Here is a 26,609-nt window from a genome sequence, read left to right on the forward strand (position 1 = left end):
TGTTATTATTTTTATAACATTTTTATGTATTACATTTATGTCAACTTGATAACTTAACACTTTGTATGCTTCTTAGAAATGGAATATGATTTTGAGTGCTTTTAACACATCATTAACAATCATTTCAAACAATCAACATGTTTTAAAATTAATTTAACATTATAAAAAAAGTTAAAATAATTCTTCGAATAATCATAAACTTTAAAATGTTCTATTAACTTTTCTTACAAGTTACTGTAACTACTCTCTCATGTAATTTTTAATTATTTTGTATTATTTATACATCACTCTAAAGTCACAATTATAAAAAAATGTAAATTTTTTGGTTGATTACTTAATTTCTAATTTGTCAATAAGTAAAACAAAATAAATAAGTTATTTTAACATAAAATTTAAAGCGGACTAAGCAGCAAAAAAAAAATGTTAAAATTAGCATTTTATTTTTTACTGTGTATCCTATATTGCTCATCTTGGTATTGTTTTTGTTATTATTATATTCGTAATATTTTGCAAAATAGTTAAAAAACTGAGAAAAAATTAATATATAATAACAGAACAATTTGTATGAGCTTTTAAGAAACAATTAAAAAATAACAAATATAACTAAAACTTATATTTAAAAAAAATCGTGGTAAAAAAATGCTTAAAATTTTTTAAATATACGTATATAAAATATATGCAGATATGCATAAAAAATGCATATAATACATTTGGTAGTTATTTTCAATAATAACAAACAGTCATTAACAAAAATAAAAGTTATCATCAATTATGCCACGTTCCTTAGACCAAGAATTCATTTTTCAATATTTAGAATTCGGGTCCCAGGTTAACAATTTTCTTTGCAAATATTATTGCAAGTAATAATGCAATATACAATGCACGTATACAATGCAAATATATTGGAGCAAAAAGCGCAACGACTTTGAACAAACTTTGAAATAAAGTCATAAATATTTTTTTCAAAATTTATGCAATGTTTAATGTCTAAAATCTAATCTTCTAGACCTTTGATATCACTTAAATTTACATTTACAAAGAATTTTTAATGCTACTAAATATTTATAAATATGGGTTATATAAATACCTCCGTTCATATTCATTTCTTTCTTGGTTGTTATATCTGAAACATAGTGCACAGTTGGAAAATTTGTGTTTTGTTGTTAAAAATTTTGTTAGTTAAAATTAAAATATAAGTAGGCTATAGAGAGCAAAAAAATAGTTTATAAATAACGGCTACAACACAAATTCAGTATTATATTAGTATAAAAGAACGGACATAATACAATATAAGGTATTTATGCAAAATAAAAAAATAAATTTAAATAAAGGTAAACGTTTCGGACTCGTTTTGAGGCCTTCTTCAGTGCAAGAAAGTAATATTGTAAACATTAAGCTAACCAATAGTACAATATTGAGTAATAGTACAAAAAATAGCTGTTAAATTGATTTGAGCAGAATATGTATAATATGAAGAAAGAGTCGAATTATAATAATAATCAATAGAAAAATACTTTGTAGTTTGTAAGCCAAAAAGTATTTTCGAATGACTTAATTAACAATTCCAATTGAATTCAGCAAAGTCATGATTGTATTTAAGTCTAAGATTGGTTATAACTAACTTAACAATGTTGTTTCTGTTAATATAAAGTCTATGTTCTGATATTCTCATTTTTAGCATTCCAGAGGTCTATCCAATCATAAGATGCATCACAGTTATTGCAATTAATCTTTTAAGTTACATTAGTCTTATATTTTCAGCTAGTAAAAGTAGTTACAGTTGGACCTCTTATCCTACGACATTTTTGGTCCGGAATCTTCTCTTTAAACCTCTGATCCTACGACAAAAATTTGAGAGTGGGAGTATAATTCCTTTTTCGCGGTCGTAACACGAGAGGATTTTTTGTCGTAGGATAAGAGGTTTCGTAGCATAAGAGGGTCGTAGGATAAGAGGTCTGACTGTATTTTGAGGTTAAAAAGACTACTTTTGACGTCTTTTTGACGTCAAAATGACTATTTTTGCTACCTGGGTTTATTCAAAATATTATCTTTATGAACCCTGATAAATTTTTATTTAATTTATTTAAGCTAAAGTACAACTTGACATTGATATCTTCAGTGATATTTTCAAATTGTTCAGTGATTGCTGGTAAAAAGGAATAGTAAAGTAAGCAGTATATTTCCGTGTCTTAATGTTAGTTGTGTTGTTCTTATTATTAAATATTTTTAGGCGCTGATTAATAATATTGAAAATTAGTTTTAATAGAGAACAATTATCCAATAGTATTTTAATAATGAATTCGAAATTTTTTTATGTGGAATCTAGGGTGTGAGAAGAAAAAAGCTCTGTCTACCAGACCAATTATTGTGTCTTTTTTCTGGCAGTATGGATGTTGTGAAAAAAAATTAAACATTTGCCTGAAAATGTTGATTTATGAAACTATTTAAAAATAATACAATTATTTGCAACAATTAATGTTACGTTGAAGAAATTAATTCTGTGATTGTCCTCAATTTCTAAGTAAATCTAAAGTAAATTGTAGTCTATTATGAAAAGAATTAAAAATTTAAAGTATTTAGTCAACAGAGATTTAAGAAGCAGCTAACAAAATGTCGTCAGTATATCTGTAATATAAAGGAAGAGTGAATATTAAAGTCTTCAGAGATTTTTCTTCTAAATCTTACATGACAATATCAGCAATGATCGGGGTGAGGGGAGAGTCCATAAGAGTGCCAAACGTTTGGCGATAGATCACATTATTGAAAGTAAAGAAAACGTCGAATTTAATAATAATTTTATTCTGATTAACAATTCAAATTTACAGGGTAAAATATTTTGTGTTAAATTTAATATATTTCTCGTGTCCCAATTTATCCACTCTAATTTTAATGTTAATTTAACAGAAGGCAAATATGTAAACAAATAACACAAATAATATGTAAAAAATTTACACAAAAATGTGAATTAGTGTAAGATTTACTTGTTAATTGTGTTGTTTTAACTCTTAGAAACGGTGAATATTAACTTAATGCAAAAAAGTTAAAATAACATAACGACAGTACGTTATAAACATAAGAGTATGTTAAAAATTTAACACAAAATTTCTATACAAGAAAATTTCAAATGTTTTTTACCGTGTAGGTAAATTACAATTATCACATAAAAATTGCTCTCTATTGAAAATGTTATTTAGTGCTAAGTCTATGGGAATATTAGTTCACAGAGACATCCAACGATATCAATTTAATATTGTCATCAATTTGTTAGTTAAAAAATTGATATTAAAATTTAACACATTTACTTATTAATTTAACATATTGCTGCTTTGTTAATTCTAGTCAACTGTTAAATTATTAAAATAATTGAAAAAGAGTGTAAAAATAACAACATACACGTTTTTAATTTTACATTATAAATATATTTTGAATTATTAATGATGAGACAAAATTTATCCGTTAAAATTTAGATAAAAAATGTCAAGTTTGTTTTATAATATAAGAGTTAATATGTTATATTAACATTATAGTAATGTTAAAGTAACACATATAACATAATTAACATTATTTTCTCGTTAAATATTTACACAATTAAAATTATGTCAAACTACAAAATTTACATTTATTTTTATATTAAATTTTTATGTTAAAATATTCAATAAACACAACATTAATATTACTATTTAACATATGCTTAATTTGTTCAATTAACAGAAAAATTTCTGTGGACCGTTTGGGACATACAATTTGTCTTAAGTTTAACACAAATTTTCCAACTATGTTCATTATTGTTAGAACCAACAAAGATTATCTGTAAACAAAACTCTGAAATCTTTTATAGTTTATAATAGATACTTAAACATTTTTCAACAATAAACGTGATTGTAGGATTGTAGCCGATTATGTTATTTTATCGATTTGTGTTTGGTTTGTGTATGTGTATAAACATTGATGCACTAACTTATGTTTATGCAAAAGTTAACAAATCTAACGAGAATAAATGTGAAAAAGTTGGTACCAATACATTTCCCGCCTATATCATTTCTTCAAAAGCCGATCTTGTTAAATCAATTATATGCGGAAAGGAATTACGAGATTTCCGAGATGCCGTAGATCAACGAATATTGTGGAGCTTGAAAAGTAAGTTTATTTAATCATAATTTTCTATAAAATAAAGAGACAAAATATTACAAACGCTAATTAATAAATAATACTGTTCGACACTATTTTGTAACACAAATGTGATTAAATAATTTCCAACAATATTTTTGCCTTATACAAATCCGGTTTTAAAATTTGGTTATTACTGGTCATAATTTTGAGAAAAAGAGCATCAAGAAGGCCAATAACGATGATTTTTATGGTATTATAGTACAAGCACTAAATTTTTTTATTTTATTTTATTATTTTCACACAAAAGTATCAACATTTAATCGGCAAAATTCACTTTAGTTCGACAATATGATTTTTCGTTTTCAAGATATAACAATTAGAAAATAGTTCTTTTTTCTATGTAACACTCTCAGAAAAAATTTGCCTTTTTTTAACAGGAATGTGAAAAGTCATTTCCAATATATTTTTTCCTGCTGAACATAAATCTATTTTCAAAATTTTGGTACACGTCATAATTTTGAGAAAAATGACGTCAAAGAGACAAAAACAATATTTGTTTCTGGCCTCAGACTGAAATAATTACACTTGTATTACAAAAAAAGTCAAATTTTGTCCAACAATTACTTACAAACAATTATTTACATTTACACAGAATTAATTGTTTAATTAAAAAACTATAATTAAAGTTAACTAAATTAATCGTTGTCGTTTTCTACCATCGTAAAAAGAGGAGAAAGCTCCGATTGTTTACATTTCTGATTACCTAAATCCTGATTGCTTACGCATTATTGCACACATGAAAAAAATGAAAATACAAAAGTGCGATTACACACATTATTGCGTATATACACATTATACCCATGATATTATTGCACATACACCTAATTATATACCACCCTTTGCATCCAAAATATCCGTGCGATATGGGAAAGATGTCCTTCTTACGCAAAATATCATAAATCCATGTAGAAGTATATAATTATAGACCTCTTTACCTGTCTGGAGTACGGAGGCAATATGGGTTGGACCTCGCTTTGCACTGAAAGTCGCAAAGCTATGTGAAACCGCATAATAACAGCCTCCTTACAAATCCTAAACACGAAGCAATATGACTAAAGACATCAGTCAAAGCACAAAACTCTTTCGGTCTTTAACCAAAATCCTTAATTGTTCTATATGTTGACAAGTCAATCTTAGGAACGCCCCTAATACGGAATTTGACTATACATATACAATATATATATATATAGGGTGTCCGGTAAAGATTGAATCAACATTCGTCAACAGGTAGATCGCATTAAATTGAACAGAAAAATTCTTTATCATTTTGCGACTTTCGTAATAATTATTGAGAAAAATATTGATTAATTTGTGTAAGTATTAGCACGTGGCGAGAAAAGCCAACTCGCCGTCACGCGGTTGCTTTTCGCATGTATAATAACCGTGTAACAGTGGACTGTCTCTTTTTGCTGTGCTCCTAGGGACCGCGTGAAACCGAGCTGTCTCTTTTTGCAGAGCGCTAATATATTGCGCGGATTTATCGATATTTTTCACAAAAGTTGATTCAATTCTGATCAAAATTTTTTTATTAATTTCTTAATAATTATTGTGAAAATGGCAAAATAATAAAGAACTTTCTGTTCAGTTTAATGCTCTACCTACTCACGAACGTTGATTTAATCTTTACCGGACACTCTATATATTTAAAAACTGCAGAATATCAAGAATATGTAATTTTAAGGAAAAAACAATGTTTCTTTCGGTAGTACGAAACTTTAAGCTTCAAAATGCTTTTTTTTAACTTTCCTACGATGATTTTTCATCGAGTATCGACAATATTTCTGAAAACTATAGATTTAGTACAGTCATGACCAAAAGTATTAGTCACCCTTAAATTTTCGGTATTTCTTATTTTGTAATACAATATATCAATACTAATTAATAATATATAAATACTAAAAAGATTAAAAATTTTTAAAAAACTATCAATAGCACTTTAAAGCTGAAATTTCAAGTTTTAAAATGTTTTTTAATTTTTCGTCTGTGATAATTTTTCGCCGAGTATCGATAACATATCTGAAAATCACAAATTTAGTTTCCAAAATTCAAAATTATATATATTATATATAACTGTATATAACTATAAAATTAAAATTTAAAATTATATATTTTGGCCAAAAAAAATTGTAGGAAAGTTAAAAAAAAGCATTTTGTAGGCAAAATGTTATAGTTTATGGAATTTGACTTAAATTTTTGGAAAATTTTTGTATAAAGCTGCAGAACGTCAAAAACGTAATTTTAAAAAACAAAACAAAATATTGTTTTCTAAAGTACAAAGTAAAAAAGGTACAAAAATTTTTTAAATTACGGATAGCGATTTTTAATGCGTTATCAGTACATTAAAAAATTTTTGTATTTTTCTTGTTTTGTGCTTTATGACAGAATATTGTTTTGTTTCTTAAAATTTTATTGTATTTTTGACATTCTGCAAGAAAGCATTTATAACCTATGTACATATACATATATATATTTTCCTCATATTCCTCAATTATAAAAATTCTGTACCAATTACAAAATTATCAATTTGAATTAAAAAATCATATTAAATTAATATATAATCAAGAAAAAAATGTGCAATCGCACTTTTGCGATACGTCGTTGCACTGACAAAAAAAATGTATATGATGCTATAATTTGCTAGTTAAAACTTAATATAATATTTTCTATTTAAATTTTTATTTTGTTATTTTTACTATTAATTATTTTACTATTTTTTTGTCGAAATAAATCTATATATAAATTCTATTTCTTTTTTTGTATTACTATTAATTGTTTGTTAGTAAGAATAGAAAACTGATAACGTTACCTTATTAATTTAATCATATATTGAGATATTTACTTTACATTTTATTATGTGAAATTTAAAAATTATTTTTCAGATTTAACAATTAATGATATTGATATAGTTGCTTAATAATGAATAAAAATTATTATTCAATACTCCTACTTTTAAATAACATTGCTTATTTTATATTTTTAAGTGCTGGATTCTAGCGGTGGATATAAACCAGGCTTTCTTTATGGAAATAATTATTGGCTGGGTAGTCGTTACCAATGTCTCAATACAATGAATACAGCTTCTCTAGAGGTCGCAGAGCGATATATATTAAATAATACGATATATCATGATCCACGAGAGGAATTTCCACCTTTCATAGTAAATTATTTCATTGCTCATTTCAAACACAACAGTACTCTTCAATATCACTTAAATCTTCCCAATGAAGTAAGTTTATAAATTTTTATTATATAAACTAGAAGATAAGAAAAATTATCAAATTATAAATTAAATTAGAGCCAGTGAATTTGTAACAATAATTTGTAATACATTAATCTTAAAATTAGATATTGTAATAAACTAATCTTAGATGCTTATTCCTATATCTTAAAATAAATCGATCTTTTCTTTTAAATATTCTGTATATATTTCTATTGAATGTATAAAATGTCCCATTTTAATTGACATAAATGAATATGTTAAAAAAACTAAGGAATATCGAGAAAATTATTTGAAACAAAAATTGTGAAGTTTTAAAACAAAAATATATTTGTATTTATTAAAAATTTATATAAATCTGCGGCATAAATTTTTTATAATATACATATCCTACTGTCAAATTTAATATCAGAGTTTTTGGAGTTGTTGATTACATATCTAAACTAAAAATGTAAAAGTTAAAAATAGTTAACTTAATATGGCGGCTAAATTAATAAAAATTAACTCTGATTTAGACATATACATATGTACAAAGTAATTCAAAAATACTTATACAAATTTTGGAGATATACATATATATATATACACACACACATATATATATATATATATATATATTACAAAATTTTAAAATAAAAAATTATCGCTATCCACAAGCGGCCACAACGCGTTGTAATATTTGTTTATTGCCAGGACGCGTTCTGGTCGAATATTAAGAGAACCACTACACGAATTTCGCTTTGTGGCTTTTTCGAATTTGTCAAAACGTGTTATAAGCGTTTTTGGAAGTGCCACGTCACAAATTTCGCGTTGTGACTAAATCTAAGAAGTCAGAACGCGTTGTGGTCGGCTTTACGCTCAGTGAGCGTTTCCAATCTTTGAGCCTAAAATATATACTATATACAGGATATTTTCTGTTTAGGACATAATTACACTCGGCCTCTGTTTACCAGCATCATGTTCTATAAATGATTTAAATTTAATTCTGGAGAAAATATTTCGTGATAGAATTTTCTTTATCAATGATCTTTATTCCGTAGACTTGAAATTAATAGAAGTTAAAGATCTAAAAGAAGATCAGCAATGGTTATTTGATAATTCGATATTTCTCTGGTATGTCGAAAAAATGTAAAAAAATAAATAAACAAATATATATATATATATATATATATGTATATTTATATATAATTAATAATATAATATAAAATAATAATAACTTTATCAACATATAATAATATGTTAAAGGAAAATTTTTGTTACTTTAAAAAGTTTTAAAATAATAAGTATTTTACATTCAATTTATAATTACAGCGTTTTAGCACTTACTTTTTCCATGATGATAATTGGAACAATATATGATATATTTGTACACCAAAAATATTTAGTTGTAAAAAATAAAGCACCTGCTAGTAAGTATTTGAAACATGCACCTTAAAAATTTTTTTGAAGTTTATATATATAATAGAATATTCATAATATTTAATTTTGAATCATACTTATATTTCAAAAATCACAATGCTTTGTGCATTAAAATAAATTTAATTATTTTAAAATCAGTGTATTTTTAAGTTAAACAATTTAATGTTATATTAATAAGAATCAAAAATTTACTTATTGTTAATCATTATATAGGTGAATATTTAGAATAACGGAGCCAGCTCCGATTGCGTTGACTTCCACATATGTTGTTAAGGTCATGACCCTGTGTAACATCCAAAAAGTTATAGTCGTCGCTCGTTGTTTATTAAAAAGTTATTGACAAAGAAAGTTGAAAAATGTGATGTAATTTTTCGTTCTTCTTGAAAGTAAAGTAACATTTTACAATGTATAATAACTTTACAGTAAACGCATTTGTTAACTATCATTGCACGATATCACAGAGGTTTCAATATTTCATATATTTCAAATATGCATGAGTATATATGTGTCTGCATGTATACGCATCCGAAGCACGAGGCAATATGTGTTGTTCTTTGCTTTCTGTTTTGATTTCTTCTACCATCACCCACACACATACACACACGCACGCACGTACGCACGCACGCCCGCACACATACACACACACACACACACGGGGTGGGGTGCAAAAGGGGCCTCCGGCCACCCCTCCCGCACCCGCCCCGTTCACTATACATCGCGTGGAAAGTTGCAAACCCATGTCAACTTTGCTTTGTCTTGCAATGTACATGCGAAGTAAGGTGGACGCGGTGGGTTTGGGAAAGGGGCCGAAGGCCTTCCTTGCACCCCCTCCCCCTCTGTGCGTGCGTGCGTGCTCGCGTGCGCGCGTCCGTATATTATGTGTGTAAAAATATTGTTTCATCTTTTCAGAAATACACCCATAATATGTAAAATGGTTTGGTTAAAGGAGAGAATAAATTGTATTCAACTGTTTGTTAAAGTAGAAAATGTTTTGAATTTTTAATAAAAATTATATAGGTGAATATTTATTTACAAACCTATTATATATATTAACGATTGACTGCTTTAAATGATTTAAATGATATAAATGATTCAAAATAACTGCTATATTTTCTAAACTTTTTTTGTTAATAACTTTTAAATAAACAACGTGTGACGGCTAAAACCTTTTGGTTGTTACTCAGGGTCATGACCTTGACAACATATGTATCAAGGTCAACGCGATCGGAGCTGGCTCTGTTAATCTAAATATTTACCTTTTTTCATTTAATCAACATTAATTTTTATATAAATGATTTCAAATACTACAAATGTTTGATTTTTAATAATACTATTAAAAGTTCTGTATTGCAATTTAGATGTAAAGGACATTTCAGAAAAAATGGAAATAAAACCTTTGTCTTTAAGTCAAGAAACTAGAATTAGAAAAATACTAATGTGTTTTTCCATATACACAAATACGAAAATAATATTCAACACAAAATTGAATGCTGACGAAGTACCTATCCTTCACGGTTTAAAATTTCTAACTATGAGTTGGATAATTTTTCTTCATACCTCGCTTTACATGTTGGATTACATCGGTGAATAATTCAAAGAAGACTTGTAAAATTAATATATACATCTTATTTTTTATGTTTGATAGAAATTATTACATTTACAGACAATAAATCATTACAATGGAGAATCATCTCCGATTTCCTTATGAAAATATTACTTAACATAGGTGTACCAGTAGATATCTTCTTTTTTTTGAGCGGATTTTTAGTAGCCTACATATATTTTAAGGATAAAATAATGGACAAAGGAAAAACTATATCGATTAATTACGAAGCAAAATTAAATGAATTCTTTACGTATATAATAAGAAGGTTTATTCGGTACGATTTTCATTATCTTTATTTAAACAGATAATAAACAAGAACAATGCATATAAAAATAATTTAGAAATTAAAATCAACATTGAATGAGATAATAATGTTCTCTCTTTATACAAATTTATATGTACTTTAAAACAATTTATTTTAAGGTTGACACCTGCGTACATGATGATGATAGGAATACTACAATTAAATTCGGCTTGGTACAGCAAAAATTCACAATTTTATCCAACTTTTAGATCGGACGAAGTTTGCACAAAATATTGGTGGAGAAATCTTTTATATATAAATAATCTATTTAATCTTGACACAATGGTATATGTATAATGTATTTAAAACAGTTATTATTAGTGCAATATTGTTTAAAAAATATTAAAATTTTACTTTTAAGCTATGATTCTCTTGTAGTGTATGTGTTGGAGTTGGTATTTAGCCAATGATATGCAATACTTTATAATTGCTACATTGCTACTAATTTTGTCTACTGTGTAAGTTGATTTATTAGTGTGTTATTATCAGCATGTGCTGAACATATAAATTAAAATTGTTTATTTCAGATATTTTTACGTAACTGTCGTCATATTGGGTGTACTTTTAATAGGCTCTATAATGCTTACCGGTTATATTTCATATATTTACGAATATGTTCCGACGTAAATAATGAGAACATTTTGATATAATTATGAATTACATTAATTAATAATTACATTAAATAAGCCTTGTCCCATTTTAGATTGGGTGAACAATACCGACTTATGAGTGTCTTGTACTATCCCCCATGGATTAGAATTGGACCATATATTATTGGCATAATTATAGGTTATATTGTAAGAAGACTAAATAAAAAGTTGACCTTGAAAAAGGTAAAGTATAATCAGACTTTTATATGAGTTTAATTTTAAAAAATAAGCAATTATTAAACAATTATCAAAATAGTTACCAAATACGTAAATTGATTATTCTGATTGATTATTTATATATTAACTTAATATATTCTATATCTAAATAATATATATATATATATTATTTATATAAATATTATATATATATATTATAAATTTATATATATGTATATATATATATTATATATATATATATAATAAATTTATATATATGTATATATATATATATATTATATATATATATATATATATATTATTTATATATATTATTTTATATATTATTTTTGTTATAATATTTTACATATAAAACAATTTTTTTCAGAAAACCGTAATTTTAGGTTGGTGTTTTAGTAGCGCGTGTGTTATTTTCGCATTATTAGGCCTTTATAAACAACACATATCTATTTTGTATGCTGCTATCTACGTTGCGTTAAGTAGAATACTTTGCGCCATAAGTATAGCATGGATTATAGTAACGTATTTTACTAAGCATGGTGGTTAGTATCATATATGTAATAATATATGTATAAAAATCTACATATTACTATACACACTTGACATAATCATTGTAAATAAGTTGAAATATATTATATGAGTTACATCTTTCATTTAATTTATTTCTAATTTATTCTTTTATAAGTTCTACTTCCATAAGTGCTGATATAAAACGTCAAAACTATTTCCATAATTTTAAAAAAATCTTACTTTTATCATCACATATAACTGTACATAGAAATGTTTTATCGTGTTACAGGTATTGTTAATCAGTTATTATCGGCCAAAGTGTTCATTCCTCTTAGCAAACTTACTTATTGTGCTTATCTCGTAAATCCTTTTGTCATAGAGTTGATTCGCTCGTCTAGTGAAACATCCGTTCACATGGAACTCTTGCCTCTGGTAAGTAGAAATTATATCTAAAATTCTGATATTGACAAAGAACTTTTTAACATTTATTATAAATTTTTAGGTTACTATGTTTATCGGATATTTTGTGATAAGTTATTTTTGCGCTTATATATTGTCTTTAATGGCAGAAGTACCGTATATTTTACTAATGAAAATGTTTCTTCAGTCTCGCAATAACAGAAAACATACATTGTGCGTAAGATAGTAGTTTTGTATGTAAAATTATAATACATGCTATAATATTGTAATGTATTAATGTAAGTATAATATTTTCTCGTTTCAGAAAAAATGCTTGATGTTCATATTAGATATGCATATGATCTTATGTTATGTATATGCAATTTGTGGGTGATGGCCCTAATTTCAAATCAGGTGCCAAAGACACAACACAGATATGTTGCTAATTAATCAACAATTCCACGCGTATGTCGCGTGGAAATTCCTCACATGCGAGCGTTGAAATTGCTGACTGAGATGCTCTTTCTCTCTCTCTCTTTCTCTTTCTCTCTCTCTCTCTCTCTCTCTCTCTCTCCTTCTTTCTTTTTCTCTTTCCCTTTTTCTCTCACTCTGCACCAAACCTTGGTTGTGCGGATGTTGCGACTGATCTTTACATTTGTTGTGTGTTTCATATCGAATGCTGAAACCGATTTAACTTGCTTGTGTACTACATTCTGCAAATATATGTACTTTTCTGTTGACTATAATAATGTGTACATTTCTTTGGACCCTTATTCATTAAAATTGCATACCGCCAACAATAGATAATCTAAAAGAATATTCGATATACTACATGCAGATGCAGATAAGAACTACGCTGTTGTTGAGCGGCAATCATGTTTTTAACATGATTAATTCTATCAGAATTTGAATTTCGCTCATGACCTTGGCTAAATCAGCTCGATATAATTCCAGGATTTTCTTCTGAAAATTATCCAATTCCGCTCTTAACATATCCCGAAAGCACAACAAGAAACTATTAGTATTCACACCTTTTAATGTGTTAGGTGCATTCTTCTGACAATCCAAGAAACGCGTCTTTACATGCGGACATTAAACTATTTGAAAAAGCAAAAGAAATTACTTCAACTTATCAAAGTTTAATGAAGAAGAATTTATAAAACTATGTTGTTTTTAATAAGAAGTATCATTTTGTAAATCCAATATATATCGTGTTGTAGACTAAACTGTAATTCGATTTAAACTATTCGTATTGCCTTATTTATAATTAAATTACACTAGTCCAAATAAATCAGATTGCTGATTGAATTTCTCCAGTCATTTCATATAAATTTAGGGCCACTAATTCCGAATTTAAAAATGAAATTTTTTTATCACATCTGGTTTTTGAAAAATTTGATGTCAAAAGTATAAAAAGACGTTTTTGATAATTTTTGACAAAGAATAAATGATAAACCAGATTAGAAATTGAAAAAAAAAAATATAGACTAGACAATATGCTTTAGATTAAGCAAACCCATAATTAATTTGCAATTACCTATCACAAGCTACTACTTTGTGATGCAAACTTTCTTTGTAATGAAGTAAAAAGATTTCTTAATTAAAAAAATTGTTTACATATTTCGAACAGCATATCTTTGAAGTGAAAAGATGTACTTTGGTCATCTTTAAATTTGTTACGCAACACTTTTTTTTACTTAAAATATTCTGACCATAATACATTCTGACCAGTATACACTAATCTGACAATAAATTTTAAGGCTCCAGTACAGACTTTTGCATAATAAATAGAATTTGATTGATTCATTTTCTTATGCATGTGCTAATAAATCGATCGAACTCCTTATGCATACACAGTAATAAAGTGTGCATCCATATATTAAAATTTTCTTGTGTTACGTTTTGAATGCTACTTCAATGTAAAATTAACATACAGCCAAGGTTGAAAAAGTTACTTGTAAAAACTTGTTCAACTTGACAGTTGAAAAAGTATGTCGCATATTTATAAATGCTAAATTTAATATTGTTAGATTTTAAATTCTCGGAATCTTCTACGCGTCACACTTGATACGTAGAAGATGCGTAAAAGATTCAACATATGTAATTATTTTAAGAACATTTAATAAATTTATTTTTCAATCTAAAAGACGCATTTATTATTGCGTAAGCTATATTTTGTTGTATTTATTCTCGTATTCATTCTCATTACTTGACATATTCAATATAGAGAAGTCTTTTCTTTCTTAAAATTTCCTTTGTTGTGGAAATTTATACAAATAAATATACAAATGTATATTTATTTATTAAATATATATATATATATATATATATATATGCATATATATATATATATATATATATATATAATATATAATATATATAACTCAATAAATAGTTAAATATAATTTACATTTTGAACAATTCATTTGTTTTTTTATGTATTGCTGTTAAGATACTTTGATGGGCTTTAAATTAAAATCATTAATCAGACAATTTCTCGAAAGAAAAACAAAATAAAGTATCTTTCTCCTAATTTTTAAAATTAATATATAAACCATAAGTAGACTTTTACCTGAAGAAATTCTCTTAAGAAATCGTACAAATTTAATATTGTTTTATATAAATTTGACAATTGTCAAATTAACTAAATCTTTTATTACAAACAAATATTTATATTATATTTATATTATATATAATATTTTTTATATAATATTTAATATTAATATTATATAATAATATATTAATAAATTATTAATAGTGTATTAATATATTAGATAACATATTAGAATATAAAAAAATTATAAAATCAGATTGTTTCTTTAGGTAAGTAAGTAAAATTTATTGCATAATTGTGTTTTATTTATTATAGGTTTTTTATAAATGGCGATAAAAAATGTTCAGTTTAAATAAATGATACAATTGATTAAATTTAGGGGTCGAGAATTAATTTGTACACCTAATACAAATAAATTTATTAATATTATATAATAATATATTAATATATATTAAAATATAAAACAAGATTTTTACATATATATATATATATATATATATATATGATGAATGAATCCCATTTCGTACTGTTTACTGCTTACTCTGAACTCTGTACTGCTTGTTGCCATTGTAGACGATGCAGAATCATTTCGCTTACGCCTTACTCTACGCCTTACATCGCCAGAAACAACAGCTTACTCCGACATCTTACACCTTAATTCATTACTCTTACTGCCATTGTAGACGACGCATTATAATTTATAATTGATACTTCTTAAATAATCTTTGACATTAAAAGTGATTGTTGAATTGTAGCTGCATTATGTTATTTTATCGATTTGTGTTTGCTTTGTGTGTTTGTATAAACATTGACGCATTAATTTATGTTTTTGCGAAAGTTAACAAATCTAACGAGAATGAATACGAGAATGTTAGTAGCAGTACACTGCCCGCCTACATCATTGCTTCGAGAGCAGATCTTGTTAAGTCAATTATATGCGGAAAGGAATTACGATATTTCCGAAATGCCATGGATCAACGAATATTATGGAGCTTGAAAAGTAAGTTTATTTAATCAACCGAACTTAGTGGTGATTATATAATTATATAAATTATTATAATAACCGGCAATTATACATAATCACCGGATTAATCACATTTACCGTAACATATACATATATATATACGTACATGCAGTACATGTATATTAAATCGCTTTGCTGAGCTAATTGTAACGATAATAACATTATAGTATTATATAGTAAATTCACGCTAATTATCTGCTATTAATTGTTCTAGCTTCTCCGTGAAATAATGTATTCCGAACAAATTTTGCAATAAATTGTGATATTTTGATACGAAAAATTATCAATCATAATTTTATATCTGTTTCATAGTTTATGATCAGCAGACAATATTTTTCAAATGTATTATTAATATTTATTATTCATAAATTGTATATTTTACAGTTGATTCTAAAAATAATATTTTTTTAATGTTTATTAATCACTTGTTTTACATAAATATTTGTTTGAAATAGCAATTTGGAGAATATATTTATGTTATATTTATTTAACATTTGTATATTCACATTTTCATTAATTATTTGCAATAATTGAAAAAACATTTATATATTGTTTATTTAACATTATTTATAGAAAATAATTTGTTAAAAATTATTTGTCAAAATACTTATTTAACAATTATTTAATATGACTTTAATATTTATTTCGAATATTATTTATTTAATTAGAAAATTAATGATAAATAATAATATTAACTTTTATTTGCATTTTATATGAGCATTCTAGACATAATGTGTTATAAATGTTTTTAAAATATTACTTAATAAGTTTTGAATATTTGAAATATAATAATAAGATTATAAAAAAAGAAATAATAATTAATAATTTAAAATATAAATTTTTAATTATTAAAAAAAAATTTTAACAATTATTTCAAACAATCAACATGTTTCAAAATCAGTCTAACATTTTAAAAAAAGTTGAAATAAGTCTTCGAGTAATGAACTTTAAAATGTTCTATAATAATTACAAACACAAGCACCTACACAATACATTAACAATGTATACATATGTATATACATATATACAGTATATATATTCTTCATGTTTTTCTTTTTAATTTTTTAAATAAATTTTTTAATAAATTATAATGTTTAATTATAATAATAAATTTAATTAATTAATCTCGTTCTTGTTTTCGAAATCCGAAATTGCACAAGGTCCCGTTCAGTGTATAACAAAGATTTAATTCCCTTACAAAAAAAGACCACCGAATGAACAGTCTACTGACCTAGTAAAAAGAATCTTCGAGATACACTGCGTTTGACTTGAAAATACTTAAGACAATAAGTGAGTTCCGAAAGTAGTAAGTCGCGTGCTTCCACAGACTTATTCTTCTAGATGTAACTTCATATTTTTTATTACATAACACATCTTTTTGACTTAAAACATTCTATAATTATCCGATAAAATATTCACTGACAATGAGTTTTAAGCTCGCAGTACAGACTTTTGCATAATGCATAGAATTTGATTGATTTATTTTCTTATGCATATGCTAATGGATCAATTAAATTCCTTATGCATACACAGTAAAAAATTGTGCATCCATATATTAAAATTTTCTAGTGTTACTACTTTTTCATTACTACTTCAATGTAAAATTAACATACAGCTGATATGTTATTATTTTTATAACATTTTTATGTATTACATTTATGTCAACTTGATAACTTAACACTTTGTATGCTTCTTAGAAATGGAATATGATTTTGAGTGCTTTTAACACATCATTAACAATCATTTCAAACAATCAACATGTTTCAAAATTAATTTAACATTATAAAAAAAGTTAAAATAATTCTTCGAGTAATCATAAACTTTAAAATGTTCTATTAACTTTTCTTACAAGTTACTGTAACTACTCTCTCATATAATTTTTAATTATTTTGTATTATTTATACATCACACTAAAGTCACAATTATAAAAAAATGTAAATTTTTTGGTTGATTACTTAATTTCTAATTTGTCAATAAGTAAAACAAAATAAATAAGTTATTTTAACATAAAATTTAAAGCGGACTAAGCAGCAAAAAAAAAATGTTAAAATTAGCATTTTATTTTTTACTGTGTATCCTATATTGCTCATCTTGGTATTGTTTTTGTTATTATTATATTCGTAATATTTTGCAAAATAGCTAAAAAACTGAGAAAAAATTAATATATAATAACAGAACAATTTGTATGAGCTTTTAAGAAACAATTAAAAAATAACAAATATAACTAAAACTTATATTTAAAAAAAATCGTGGTAAAAAAATGCTTAAAATTTTTTAAATATACGTATATAAAATATATGCAGATATGCATAAAAAATGCATATAATACATTTGGTAGTTATTTTCAATAATAACAAACAGTCATTAACAAAAATAAAAGTTATCATCAATTATGCCACGTTCCTTAGACCAAGAATTCATTTTTCAATATTTAGAATTCGGGTCCCAGGTTAACAGTTTTCTTTGCAAACATTATTGCAAGTATTAATGTAATATACTGGAGCAAAAGACGCAACGACTTTGAACAAACTTTGAATTAGAGTCATAAATATTTTTTCCAAAATTTATGCAATGTCCAATGTCTAAAGTCTAATCTTTTAGACCTTTGATATCACTTAAATTTACATTTACAAAAATTATTAATGCTACTAAATATTTATAAATATGAGTCTACCTCTGTTCATATTCATATTTCTTTCTTGGTCGTCACATCTGAAACGTTGTGCACAGTTGGAAAATTTGTGTTTTGTTGTTAAAAATTTTGCTAGTTAAAATTAAAATATAAGTAGACTATAGAGAGCACAAAAATAGTTTATAAATAACGACTACAAAACAAATTCAATATTATATTAGTATAAAAGAACGGACATACTACAATATAAGGTATTTATGCAATCTGAAAAAATAAATTTAAATAAAGGTAAACGTTTCGGACTCGTTTTGAGGCCTTCTTCAGCGCAAGAAAGTAATATCGTGAACATTAAGCTAAACAATAGTACAATATTGAGTAATAGTACAAAAATAGCTGTTAAGTTGATTTGAACTAAGCAGAATATGTATAATATGAAGAAAAAGTCGAATTATAATAAAAATCAATAGAAAAATACTTTGTAGTTTGTAAGCCAAAAAGTATTTTCGAGTGACTTAATTAACAGTTTCAATTGAATCCTGACAAAGTCATGATCAACGAATATTATGGAGCTTGAAAAGTAAGTTTATTTAATCATAATTTTTTATAAAATAAAAACACGAAAATTACAAACGCTAATAAATAATACTATTCGACACTATTTTTGTAACATAAATGTGATTAAGTAATTCCCAACGATATTTTTACCTTATACAAATCCAGTTTTAAAATTTGGTTATTACGTCATAATTTGGAGAAAAAGAGCATCAAGAAGGCCAATAACGACGATATTTATGGTATTATAGTACAAGCACTAAATTTTTTTATTTTATTTTATTATTTCCACACAAAAGTATCAACATTTAATCGGCAAAATCCACTTTAGTTCGACAATATGATTTTTCGTTTTCAAGATATAACAATTAGAAAATAGCTCTTTTTTCTATGTAACACTCTCTGATAAAATTTGCCTTTTCTTACAGGAATGTGAGAAGTCATGACACTCTGCAAGAAAGCATTTATAACCTATGTATATATACATATATATATTTTCCTCATATTCCTCAATTATAAAAATACTGTACCAATTACAAAATTATCAATTTGAATTAAAAAATCATATTAAATTAATATATACATATAATCAAGAGAAAAATGTGCAATTGCACTTTTACGATGCGTCGTTGCACTGACTAAAAAAATATATATGATGCTATAATTTACTAGTTAAAATTTAATATAATATTTTCTATTTAAATTTTTATTTTGTTATTTTTACTATTAATTATTTTACTATTTTTTTGTCGAAATGAATCTATATATAAATTTGGATTTCTTTTTTATATTACTATTAATCGTTTGTTAATAAAAATAAAAAAACTGATAACGTTGCCTTATTATTTTAATCATATATTGAGATATTTACTTTACATTTTATTATTATGTTATTGAAATTATTATTACTAAAAGAGAGAGAGAGAGAGAGAGAGAGAGAGAGAGAGAGAGAGAGAGAGAGAGAAAGAAAGAGAGATGTAGAATAATATTATTTAAAATAATTATTTATATATATAAAGATATAAAATTATTATTATTTATTATTCTTTATTTAAAATATAATTTTATAATTAATAAATAATAACAAAATAGTACAATTTATTATTTAACAAATAGTTATTTAATAATCTAAATGTAAAATTTAAAAATTATTTTTCAGATTTAACATTTAATGATATTGATATAGTTGCTTAATAATGAATGAAAATTATTGTTTAATACTCTTACTTTTAAATAACATTGCTTATTTATATATATATTTTTAAGTGCTGGATTCTAGCGGTGGATATAAACCAGGCTTTCTTTATGGAAATAATTATTGGCTGGGTAGTCGTCGCCAATGTCTAAATTCAATGAATACAGCTCCTCTAGAGGTCGCAGAGCGATATATATTAAATAATACGATATATCGCGATCCACAAGAGGAATTTCCACCTTTCATAGTAAATTATTTCATTGCTCATTTCAAACACAACAGTACCCTTCAATATCACTTAAATTTTCCCAATGAAGTAAGTTTATAAATTTATATTAAATAAATTAGAAAATAAAAAAAACTATGAAATTATAAATTAAATTAAAGCCAGTGAATTTATGTAAATTTTTAACTTTTCACTTTATCAAATTGCAACAGTAATATGTAATAAATTAATCTTAAATTAGATATTTAATAAATTAATCTTAGATGTTTATTTGTATTTATTAAAGATTTATATAAATCTGCGGCATAAATTTTTTATAATATACATAATTTACTGTTAAATTTAGTATCAGAGTTTTTGGAGTTGTTGATTACATATCTAAACTAAAAATTTAAAAGTTAAAAATAGTTAATCTAATATGGCGATCAAATTTAAATAAATTGACTATGATTTATACACATATATATATATATATATATGTACATATATATATATATATATATATATATATATATATATATATTATTACAAAATTTTAAAATAAAAAATTATCAATATCCATAAGCGGCCACAACGCGTTGTGGTATTTGTTTATTGCCAGAACGCGTTCTGGTCGAATATTAAGAGAACCACATGAATTTCGCTTTGTGGCCTTTTCGAATTTGTCAAAACGCGTTATAAGCGTTTTTAAAAGTGCCACGTCACAAATTTCGCGTTGTGGCTGAATCTGAGAAATCAGAACGCGTTGTGGTCAGCTTTTTCGCTCAGTGAGCGTTTTCGACTTTGAGCCTAACATATATACTATATACGGGAAATTTTCTGTTTAGGACATAATTACGCTCGGCCTCTGTTTACCAGCATCATGTTCTATAAATGATCTAAGTTTAATTCTGGAGAAAATATTTCATGATAGAATTTTCTTTATCAATGATCTTTATTCCGTAGACTTCAAACTAATAGAAGTTAAAGATCTAAAAGAAAGTCAGCAATGGTTATTTGATAATTCGATATTTCTCTGGTATGTCGAAAAAAATATAAAGAAATATATACACATATATATATATATATATATATATATATATAATTAATAATATATATAGAATAATAATAACTTTATCAACATATAATAACATCCCACTCGGCATGTAACATTGCCGAAATACTAAAACAATGACAGCAATATTTCAGAAATACTACATGCCGTGTGGCATGTTAAAGGTTTTTTGTTACTTTGAAAAGTTTTGAAATAATAAGTATATTTTGCATTCATTTTATAATTCCAGCGTTTTAGCGCTTACATTTTCCATGATGATAATTGGAACAATATATGATATATTTGTACACCAAAAATATTTAATTGTAAAAAATAAAACAACCGCTAGTAAGTATTTAAAACAAGCACCTTAAAAATTTTTTTTAAGTTTAGTAATAGAATATTCATAATATTTAATTTTGAATTATACTCATATTTTAGAAACACAATTATGCTTTATGCATTAAAATAAATTTAACTATTATAAAGTCAGCGTATTCTTAAGTTAAACAATTTAATGTTATATTAAAAAGAATCAAAAATTTATTTATTGTTAATCATTTTATATATACATTTTATATATTCTATATTAAGTTTAAATAATTTTCTTTTTTTAAGTTTTTTCATTTAATCAACATTAATTTTTATATAAATGATTTCAAATACTATAAATGTTTGATTTTTAATAATACTACTAAAAGTTCTGCATTTTGCAATTTAGATGTAAAGGACATTTCAGAAAAAATGGAAATAAAACCTTTAAATCAAGAAACTAGAATTAGAAAAATACTAATGTGTTTTTCCATATACACAAATACAAAAATAATATTCAACACAAAATTGAATGCTGATGAAATACCTGTCATTCACGGTTTAAAATTTTTAAGTATGAATTGGCTAATTTTTTTTCATACTACATTCTTCATGATGGATTACATCGGTGAATAATTAAAAAGACTTGTAAAATTAATATATACATCTTATTTTCTGTGTATAATAGAGAATATTTTGTTTATAGATAATAAAGCATTAAGTTGGAGAATCACGTTCGATTTCCTTATAAAAATATTATTTAATATAATCGTACCAGTAGATACCTTCTTTTTTTTAAGTGGATTTTTAATAGCCTACATATATTTTAAGGATAAAATAAACAAAGAAAAACCTATATCGATTAATTACAAAGTAAAATTAAATGAATTCTTTACTCATATAATAAAAAGGTTTATTCGGTACGCTTTTCATTATCTTTATATAAACAGATAATAAACAAAAACAATACATATAAAAATAATTTAGAAATTAAAATCAACATTAATATAATAATGTTCTAGGTTGACACCTGCGTACATGATGATGATAGGAATACTACAATTAAATTCGGTTTGGTTTAGCAAGAATTCACAATTTTATTTAACATATACACCAGACAAAGTTTGCACAAAATATTGGTGGAGAAATCTTTTATATATAAATAATCTATTCGAACGCGATACAATGGTATATGTATAATCTATTTAAAACAGTTATTATTAGTTCAATAATGTTCAAAGAATATTAAAATTTTATTTTCAAGCTTCGATTTTCTTGTAGTGTATGATTTCGAGTTGGTACTTAGCCAATGATATGCAATTCTATATAATTAGTACAGTGCTACTAATTTTGTCCACTGTGTAAGTTGATCTAATGTTGTATTATTATTAACATATGCTGGGCACATATATAAATAAATATAAATTGTTTATTTCAGATATTTTTACGTAACTGTCGTCATATTGGGTGTACTTTTAATAGGCTCCATAATGCTTACCGGTTATATTTCATATATTTACGAATATGTTCCGACGTAAATAATGAAAACATTTTGTTATAATTATAAATTACATTAATTAATAATTACATTAAATAATAACCCTTGTCTCATTGTAGGTTTGATGAACAATACCGACTTATGAGTGTCTTGTACTATCCTCCATGGATTAGAATTGGACCATATATTATTGGCATAATTATAGGTTATATTGTAAGAAGACTAAATAAAAAGTTGACCTTGAATAAGGTAAAGTATAATCAGACTTTTGTATGAGTTTAATTTTAATAAATAAGTAATTATTATACAATTATCAAAATAGTTACCAAATACGTAAATTGATTATTCTGATTGATTATTTATATATTAACTTAATATATTCTATATTTAAATAAAATATTTATATGTATATATATATATATATAAATATTTTATTTATATATTTATAATTGTATATATTATTATATATAATTGTATATATTATTTTATATATTATTTTTGTTATAATATTTTACATATAAAACAATTTTTTTCAGAAAACCGTAATTTTAGGATGGTGTTTTAGTAGCGCGTGTGTTATTTTCGCATTATTAGGCCTTTATAAACAACACATATCTATTTTGTATGCTGCTATCTATGTTGCGTTGAGTAGAATACTTTGGGCCACAAGTATAGCATGGATTGTAATAACGTATTTTACCAAGCATGGTGGTTAGTATCATACATGTAATAATATATGTATAAAAATCTTACTATACACATTTGACGTAATCTTCGTAAATAAAGTTATTATATTACTAGATTGAATCTCTCATTTAATTAATTTCTAATTTACACTTTTATAAGTTCTATTTCAATAAGTACTAACATAGTGCGTAAAAAATTATTTTATAATTTTAAAAAATCTTACTTTTATCATTATATATAACTGTACAATAGAAATGTTTTATCATGATATAGGTATTGTTAATCACTTATTATCGTCCAAAGTTTTCATTCCTTTTGGCAAACTTACTTATTGTGCTTATCTCGTAAATCCCTTTATCATACAGTGGGCTGGATTGTCTAGGGAAACATCCTATCATCAAGAATTTTTGCCTCTGGTAAATAGAAATTATCTCTAAAACTCCGATATTGATAGAGAACTTTTTATTAACATTTATTATGAACTTTTAGGTTATTATGTCTTTGGGTTACGTTGTGATGAGTTACTTTTGTTCTTATGTATTGTCTTTAATGGCAGAAGTACCGTATATTTTACTAATGAAAATGTTTCTTCAGTCTCGCAATAACAGAAAACATACATTGTGCGTAAGATAGTAGTTTTGTATGTAAAATTATAATACATGCTATAATATTGTAATGTATTAATGTAAGTATAATATTTTCTCGTTTCAGAAAAAATGCTTGATGTTCATATTAGATATGCATATGATCTTATGTTATGTATATGCAATTTGTGGGTGATGGCCCTAATTTCAAATCAGGTGCCAAAGACACAACACAGATATGTTGCTAATTAATCGACAATTCCACGCGTATGTCGCGTGGAAATTCCTCACATGCGAGCGTTGAAATTGCTGACTGAGATGCTCTTTCTCTCTCTCTCTCTCTCTCTCTCTCTCTCTCTCTCTCTCTCTCTCTCTCTCTCTCTCCCTCTTTCTTTTTCTCTTTCCCTTTTTCTCTCACTCTGCACCAAACCTTGGTTGTGCGGATGTTGCGACTGATCTTTACATTTGTTGTGTGTTTCATATCGAATGCTGAAACCGATTTAACTTGCTTGTGTACTACATTCTGCAAATATATGTACTTTTCTGTTGACTATAATAATGTGTACATTTCTTTGGACCCTTATTCATTAAAATCGCATACCGCCAACAATAGATAATCTAAAAGAATATTCGATATACTACATGCAGATGCAGATAAGAACTACGCTGTTGTTGAGCGGCAATCATGTTTTTAACATGATTAATTCTATCAGAATTTGAATTTCGCTCATGACCTTGGCTAAATCAGCTCGATATAATTCCAGGATTTCCTTCTGAAAATTATCCAATTCCGCTTTTAACATATCCCGAAAGCACAACAAGAAACTATTAGTATTCACACCTTTTAATGTGTTAGGTGCATTCTTCTGACAATCCAAGAAACGCGTCTTTACATGCGGACATTAAACTATTTGAAAAAGCAAAAGAAATTACTTCAACTTATCAAAGTTTAATGAAGAAGAATTTATAAAACTATGTTGTTTTTAATAAGAAGTATCATTTTGTAAATCCAATATATACCTGGTTGTAGACTAAACTGTAATTCGATTTAAACTATTCGTATTGCCTTATTTATAATTAAATTACACTAGTCCAAATAAATCAGATTGCTGATTGAATTTCTCCAGTCATTTCATATAAATTTAGGGCCACTAATTCCGAATTTAAAAATGAAATTTTTTTATCACATCTGGTTTTTGAAAAAATTGATGTCAAAAGTATAAAAAAACGTTTTTAATAATTTTTGACAAAGAATAAATGATGAACCAGATTAGAAATTGAAAAAAATTATAGACTATACAATATGTCTTAAATTAAGCAAACCCATAATTAATTTGCAATTATCTATCACAAGCTACTACTTTGTGATGCAAACTTTCTTTGTAATGAAGTAAAAAGATTTCTTAATTAAAAAAAATTGTTTACATATTTTGAACAGCATATCTTTGAAGTGGCAAAATGTACTTTGGCCATCTTTAAATTTATTAGGCAACACTTCTTTTTAAATATTTTGACTATAAGTATACACTAATCTGACAATAAATTTTAAGGCTCCAGTACAAACTTGTGCATAATGCATAAAATTTGATTAATGCATTTTCTTATGCATGTGCTAATAAATGGGTCAAATTCCTTATGCATACACAGTAATAAAATCCATATATTAATATTTTGTTGTGTTACGTTTTGATTATTACTTCAATGTAAAATTAACATACAGCTGGTATGTTATTATTTTTATAATATTTTTATGTATTATATTTATGTCAATTTCATAACTTTTTAAAATTATTATCATATTGTATTATGTTTTTATAATGCAAAAAAATTGGTCGGTAAGTCGGTAAGTAAAAATAAGAT

The 26,609-nt window shown here is 25.3% G+C and overlaps 3 protein-coding genes across 10 annotated transcripts in view; 2 read left to right on the forward strand and 1 right to left on the reverse strand.

Annotated features, from left to right (window-relative positions):
• LOC140665265 (3'-5' RNA helicase YTHDC2) overlaps window positions 1-26,609 on the reverse strand; it is a 62,544-nt gene that overhangs the window by 27,067 nt on the left and 8,868 nt on the right. The gene's annotated exons all lie outside the window — the stretch shown is intronic.
• Window positions 1,088-13,201, forward strand: LOC140665307 (nose resistant to fluoxetine protein 6-like). 6 transcript variants are annotated; one of them, XM_072891261.1, is made up of 15 exons: window positions 1,088-1,294; window positions 3,839-4,137; window positions 7,152-7,396; window positions 8,310-8,500; window positions 8,699-8,796; window positions 10,165-10,389; window positions 10,470-10,686; window positions 10,836-11,001; window positions 11,095-11,174; window positions 11,244-11,339; window positions 11,420-11,549; window positions 11,911-12,085; window positions 12,343-12,485; window positions 12,556-12,686; window positions 12,778-13,201. In XM_072891261.1, exons 2-15 carry the CDS (start codon window positions 3,900-3,902, stop codon window positions 12,788-12,790), a joined length of 2,148 nt encoding a protein of 715 aa, XP_072747362.1. In that variant the 5' UTR covers window positions 1,088-1,294; window positions 3,839-3,899; the 3' UTR covers window positions 12,791-13,201. The 6 variants fall into 6 exon arrangements, with proteins under 6 accessions (XP_072747362.1, XP_072747350.1, XP_072747379.1 ...); XM_072891249.1 differs by having other exon boundaries at window positions 3,886-4,137; XM_072891278.1 differs by having other exon boundaries at window positions 3,886-4,137; window positions 10,533-10,686.
• LOC140665327 (nose resistant to fluoxetine protein 6-like) lies at window positions 15,549-25,308 on the forward strand. Of its 3 annotated transcripts, none has more exons than XM_072891310.1 (14): window positions 15,549-16,006; window positions 20,481-20,725; window positions 21,463-21,653; window positions 21,919-22,016; window positions 22,390-22,608; window positions 22,687-22,900; window positions 23,003-23,168; window positions 23,262-23,341; window positions 23,419-23,514; window positions 23,598-23,727; window positions 24,015-24,189; window positions 24,439-24,581; window positions 24,655-24,785; window positions 24,877-25,308. In XM_072891310.1, the coding sequence occupies exons 1-14, from the start codon at window positions 15,769-15,771 to the stop codon at window positions 24,887-24,889; spliced, it is 2,139 nt and encodes a 712-aa protein (XP_072747411.1). In that variant the 5' UTR covers window positions 15,549-15,768; the 3' UTR covers window positions 24,890-25,308. The 3 variants fall into 3 exon arrangements, with proteins under 3 accessions (XP_072747411.1, XP_072747419.1, XP_072747428.1); XM_072891318.1 differs by having other exon boundaries at window positions 15,550-16,006; window positions 22,408-22,608; XM_072891327.1 differs by lacking the exon at window positions 15,549-16,006 and adding an exon at window positions 19,134-19,239.

Source organism: Anoplolepis gracilipes, chromosome 1 (genome assembly GCF_047496725.1).
Source record: "Anoplolepis gracilipes chromosome 1, ASM4749672v1, whole genome shotgun sequence".
NCBI lineage: Eukaryota > Metazoa > Arthropoda > Insecta > Hymenoptera > Formicidae > Anoplolepis > Anoplolepis gracilipes.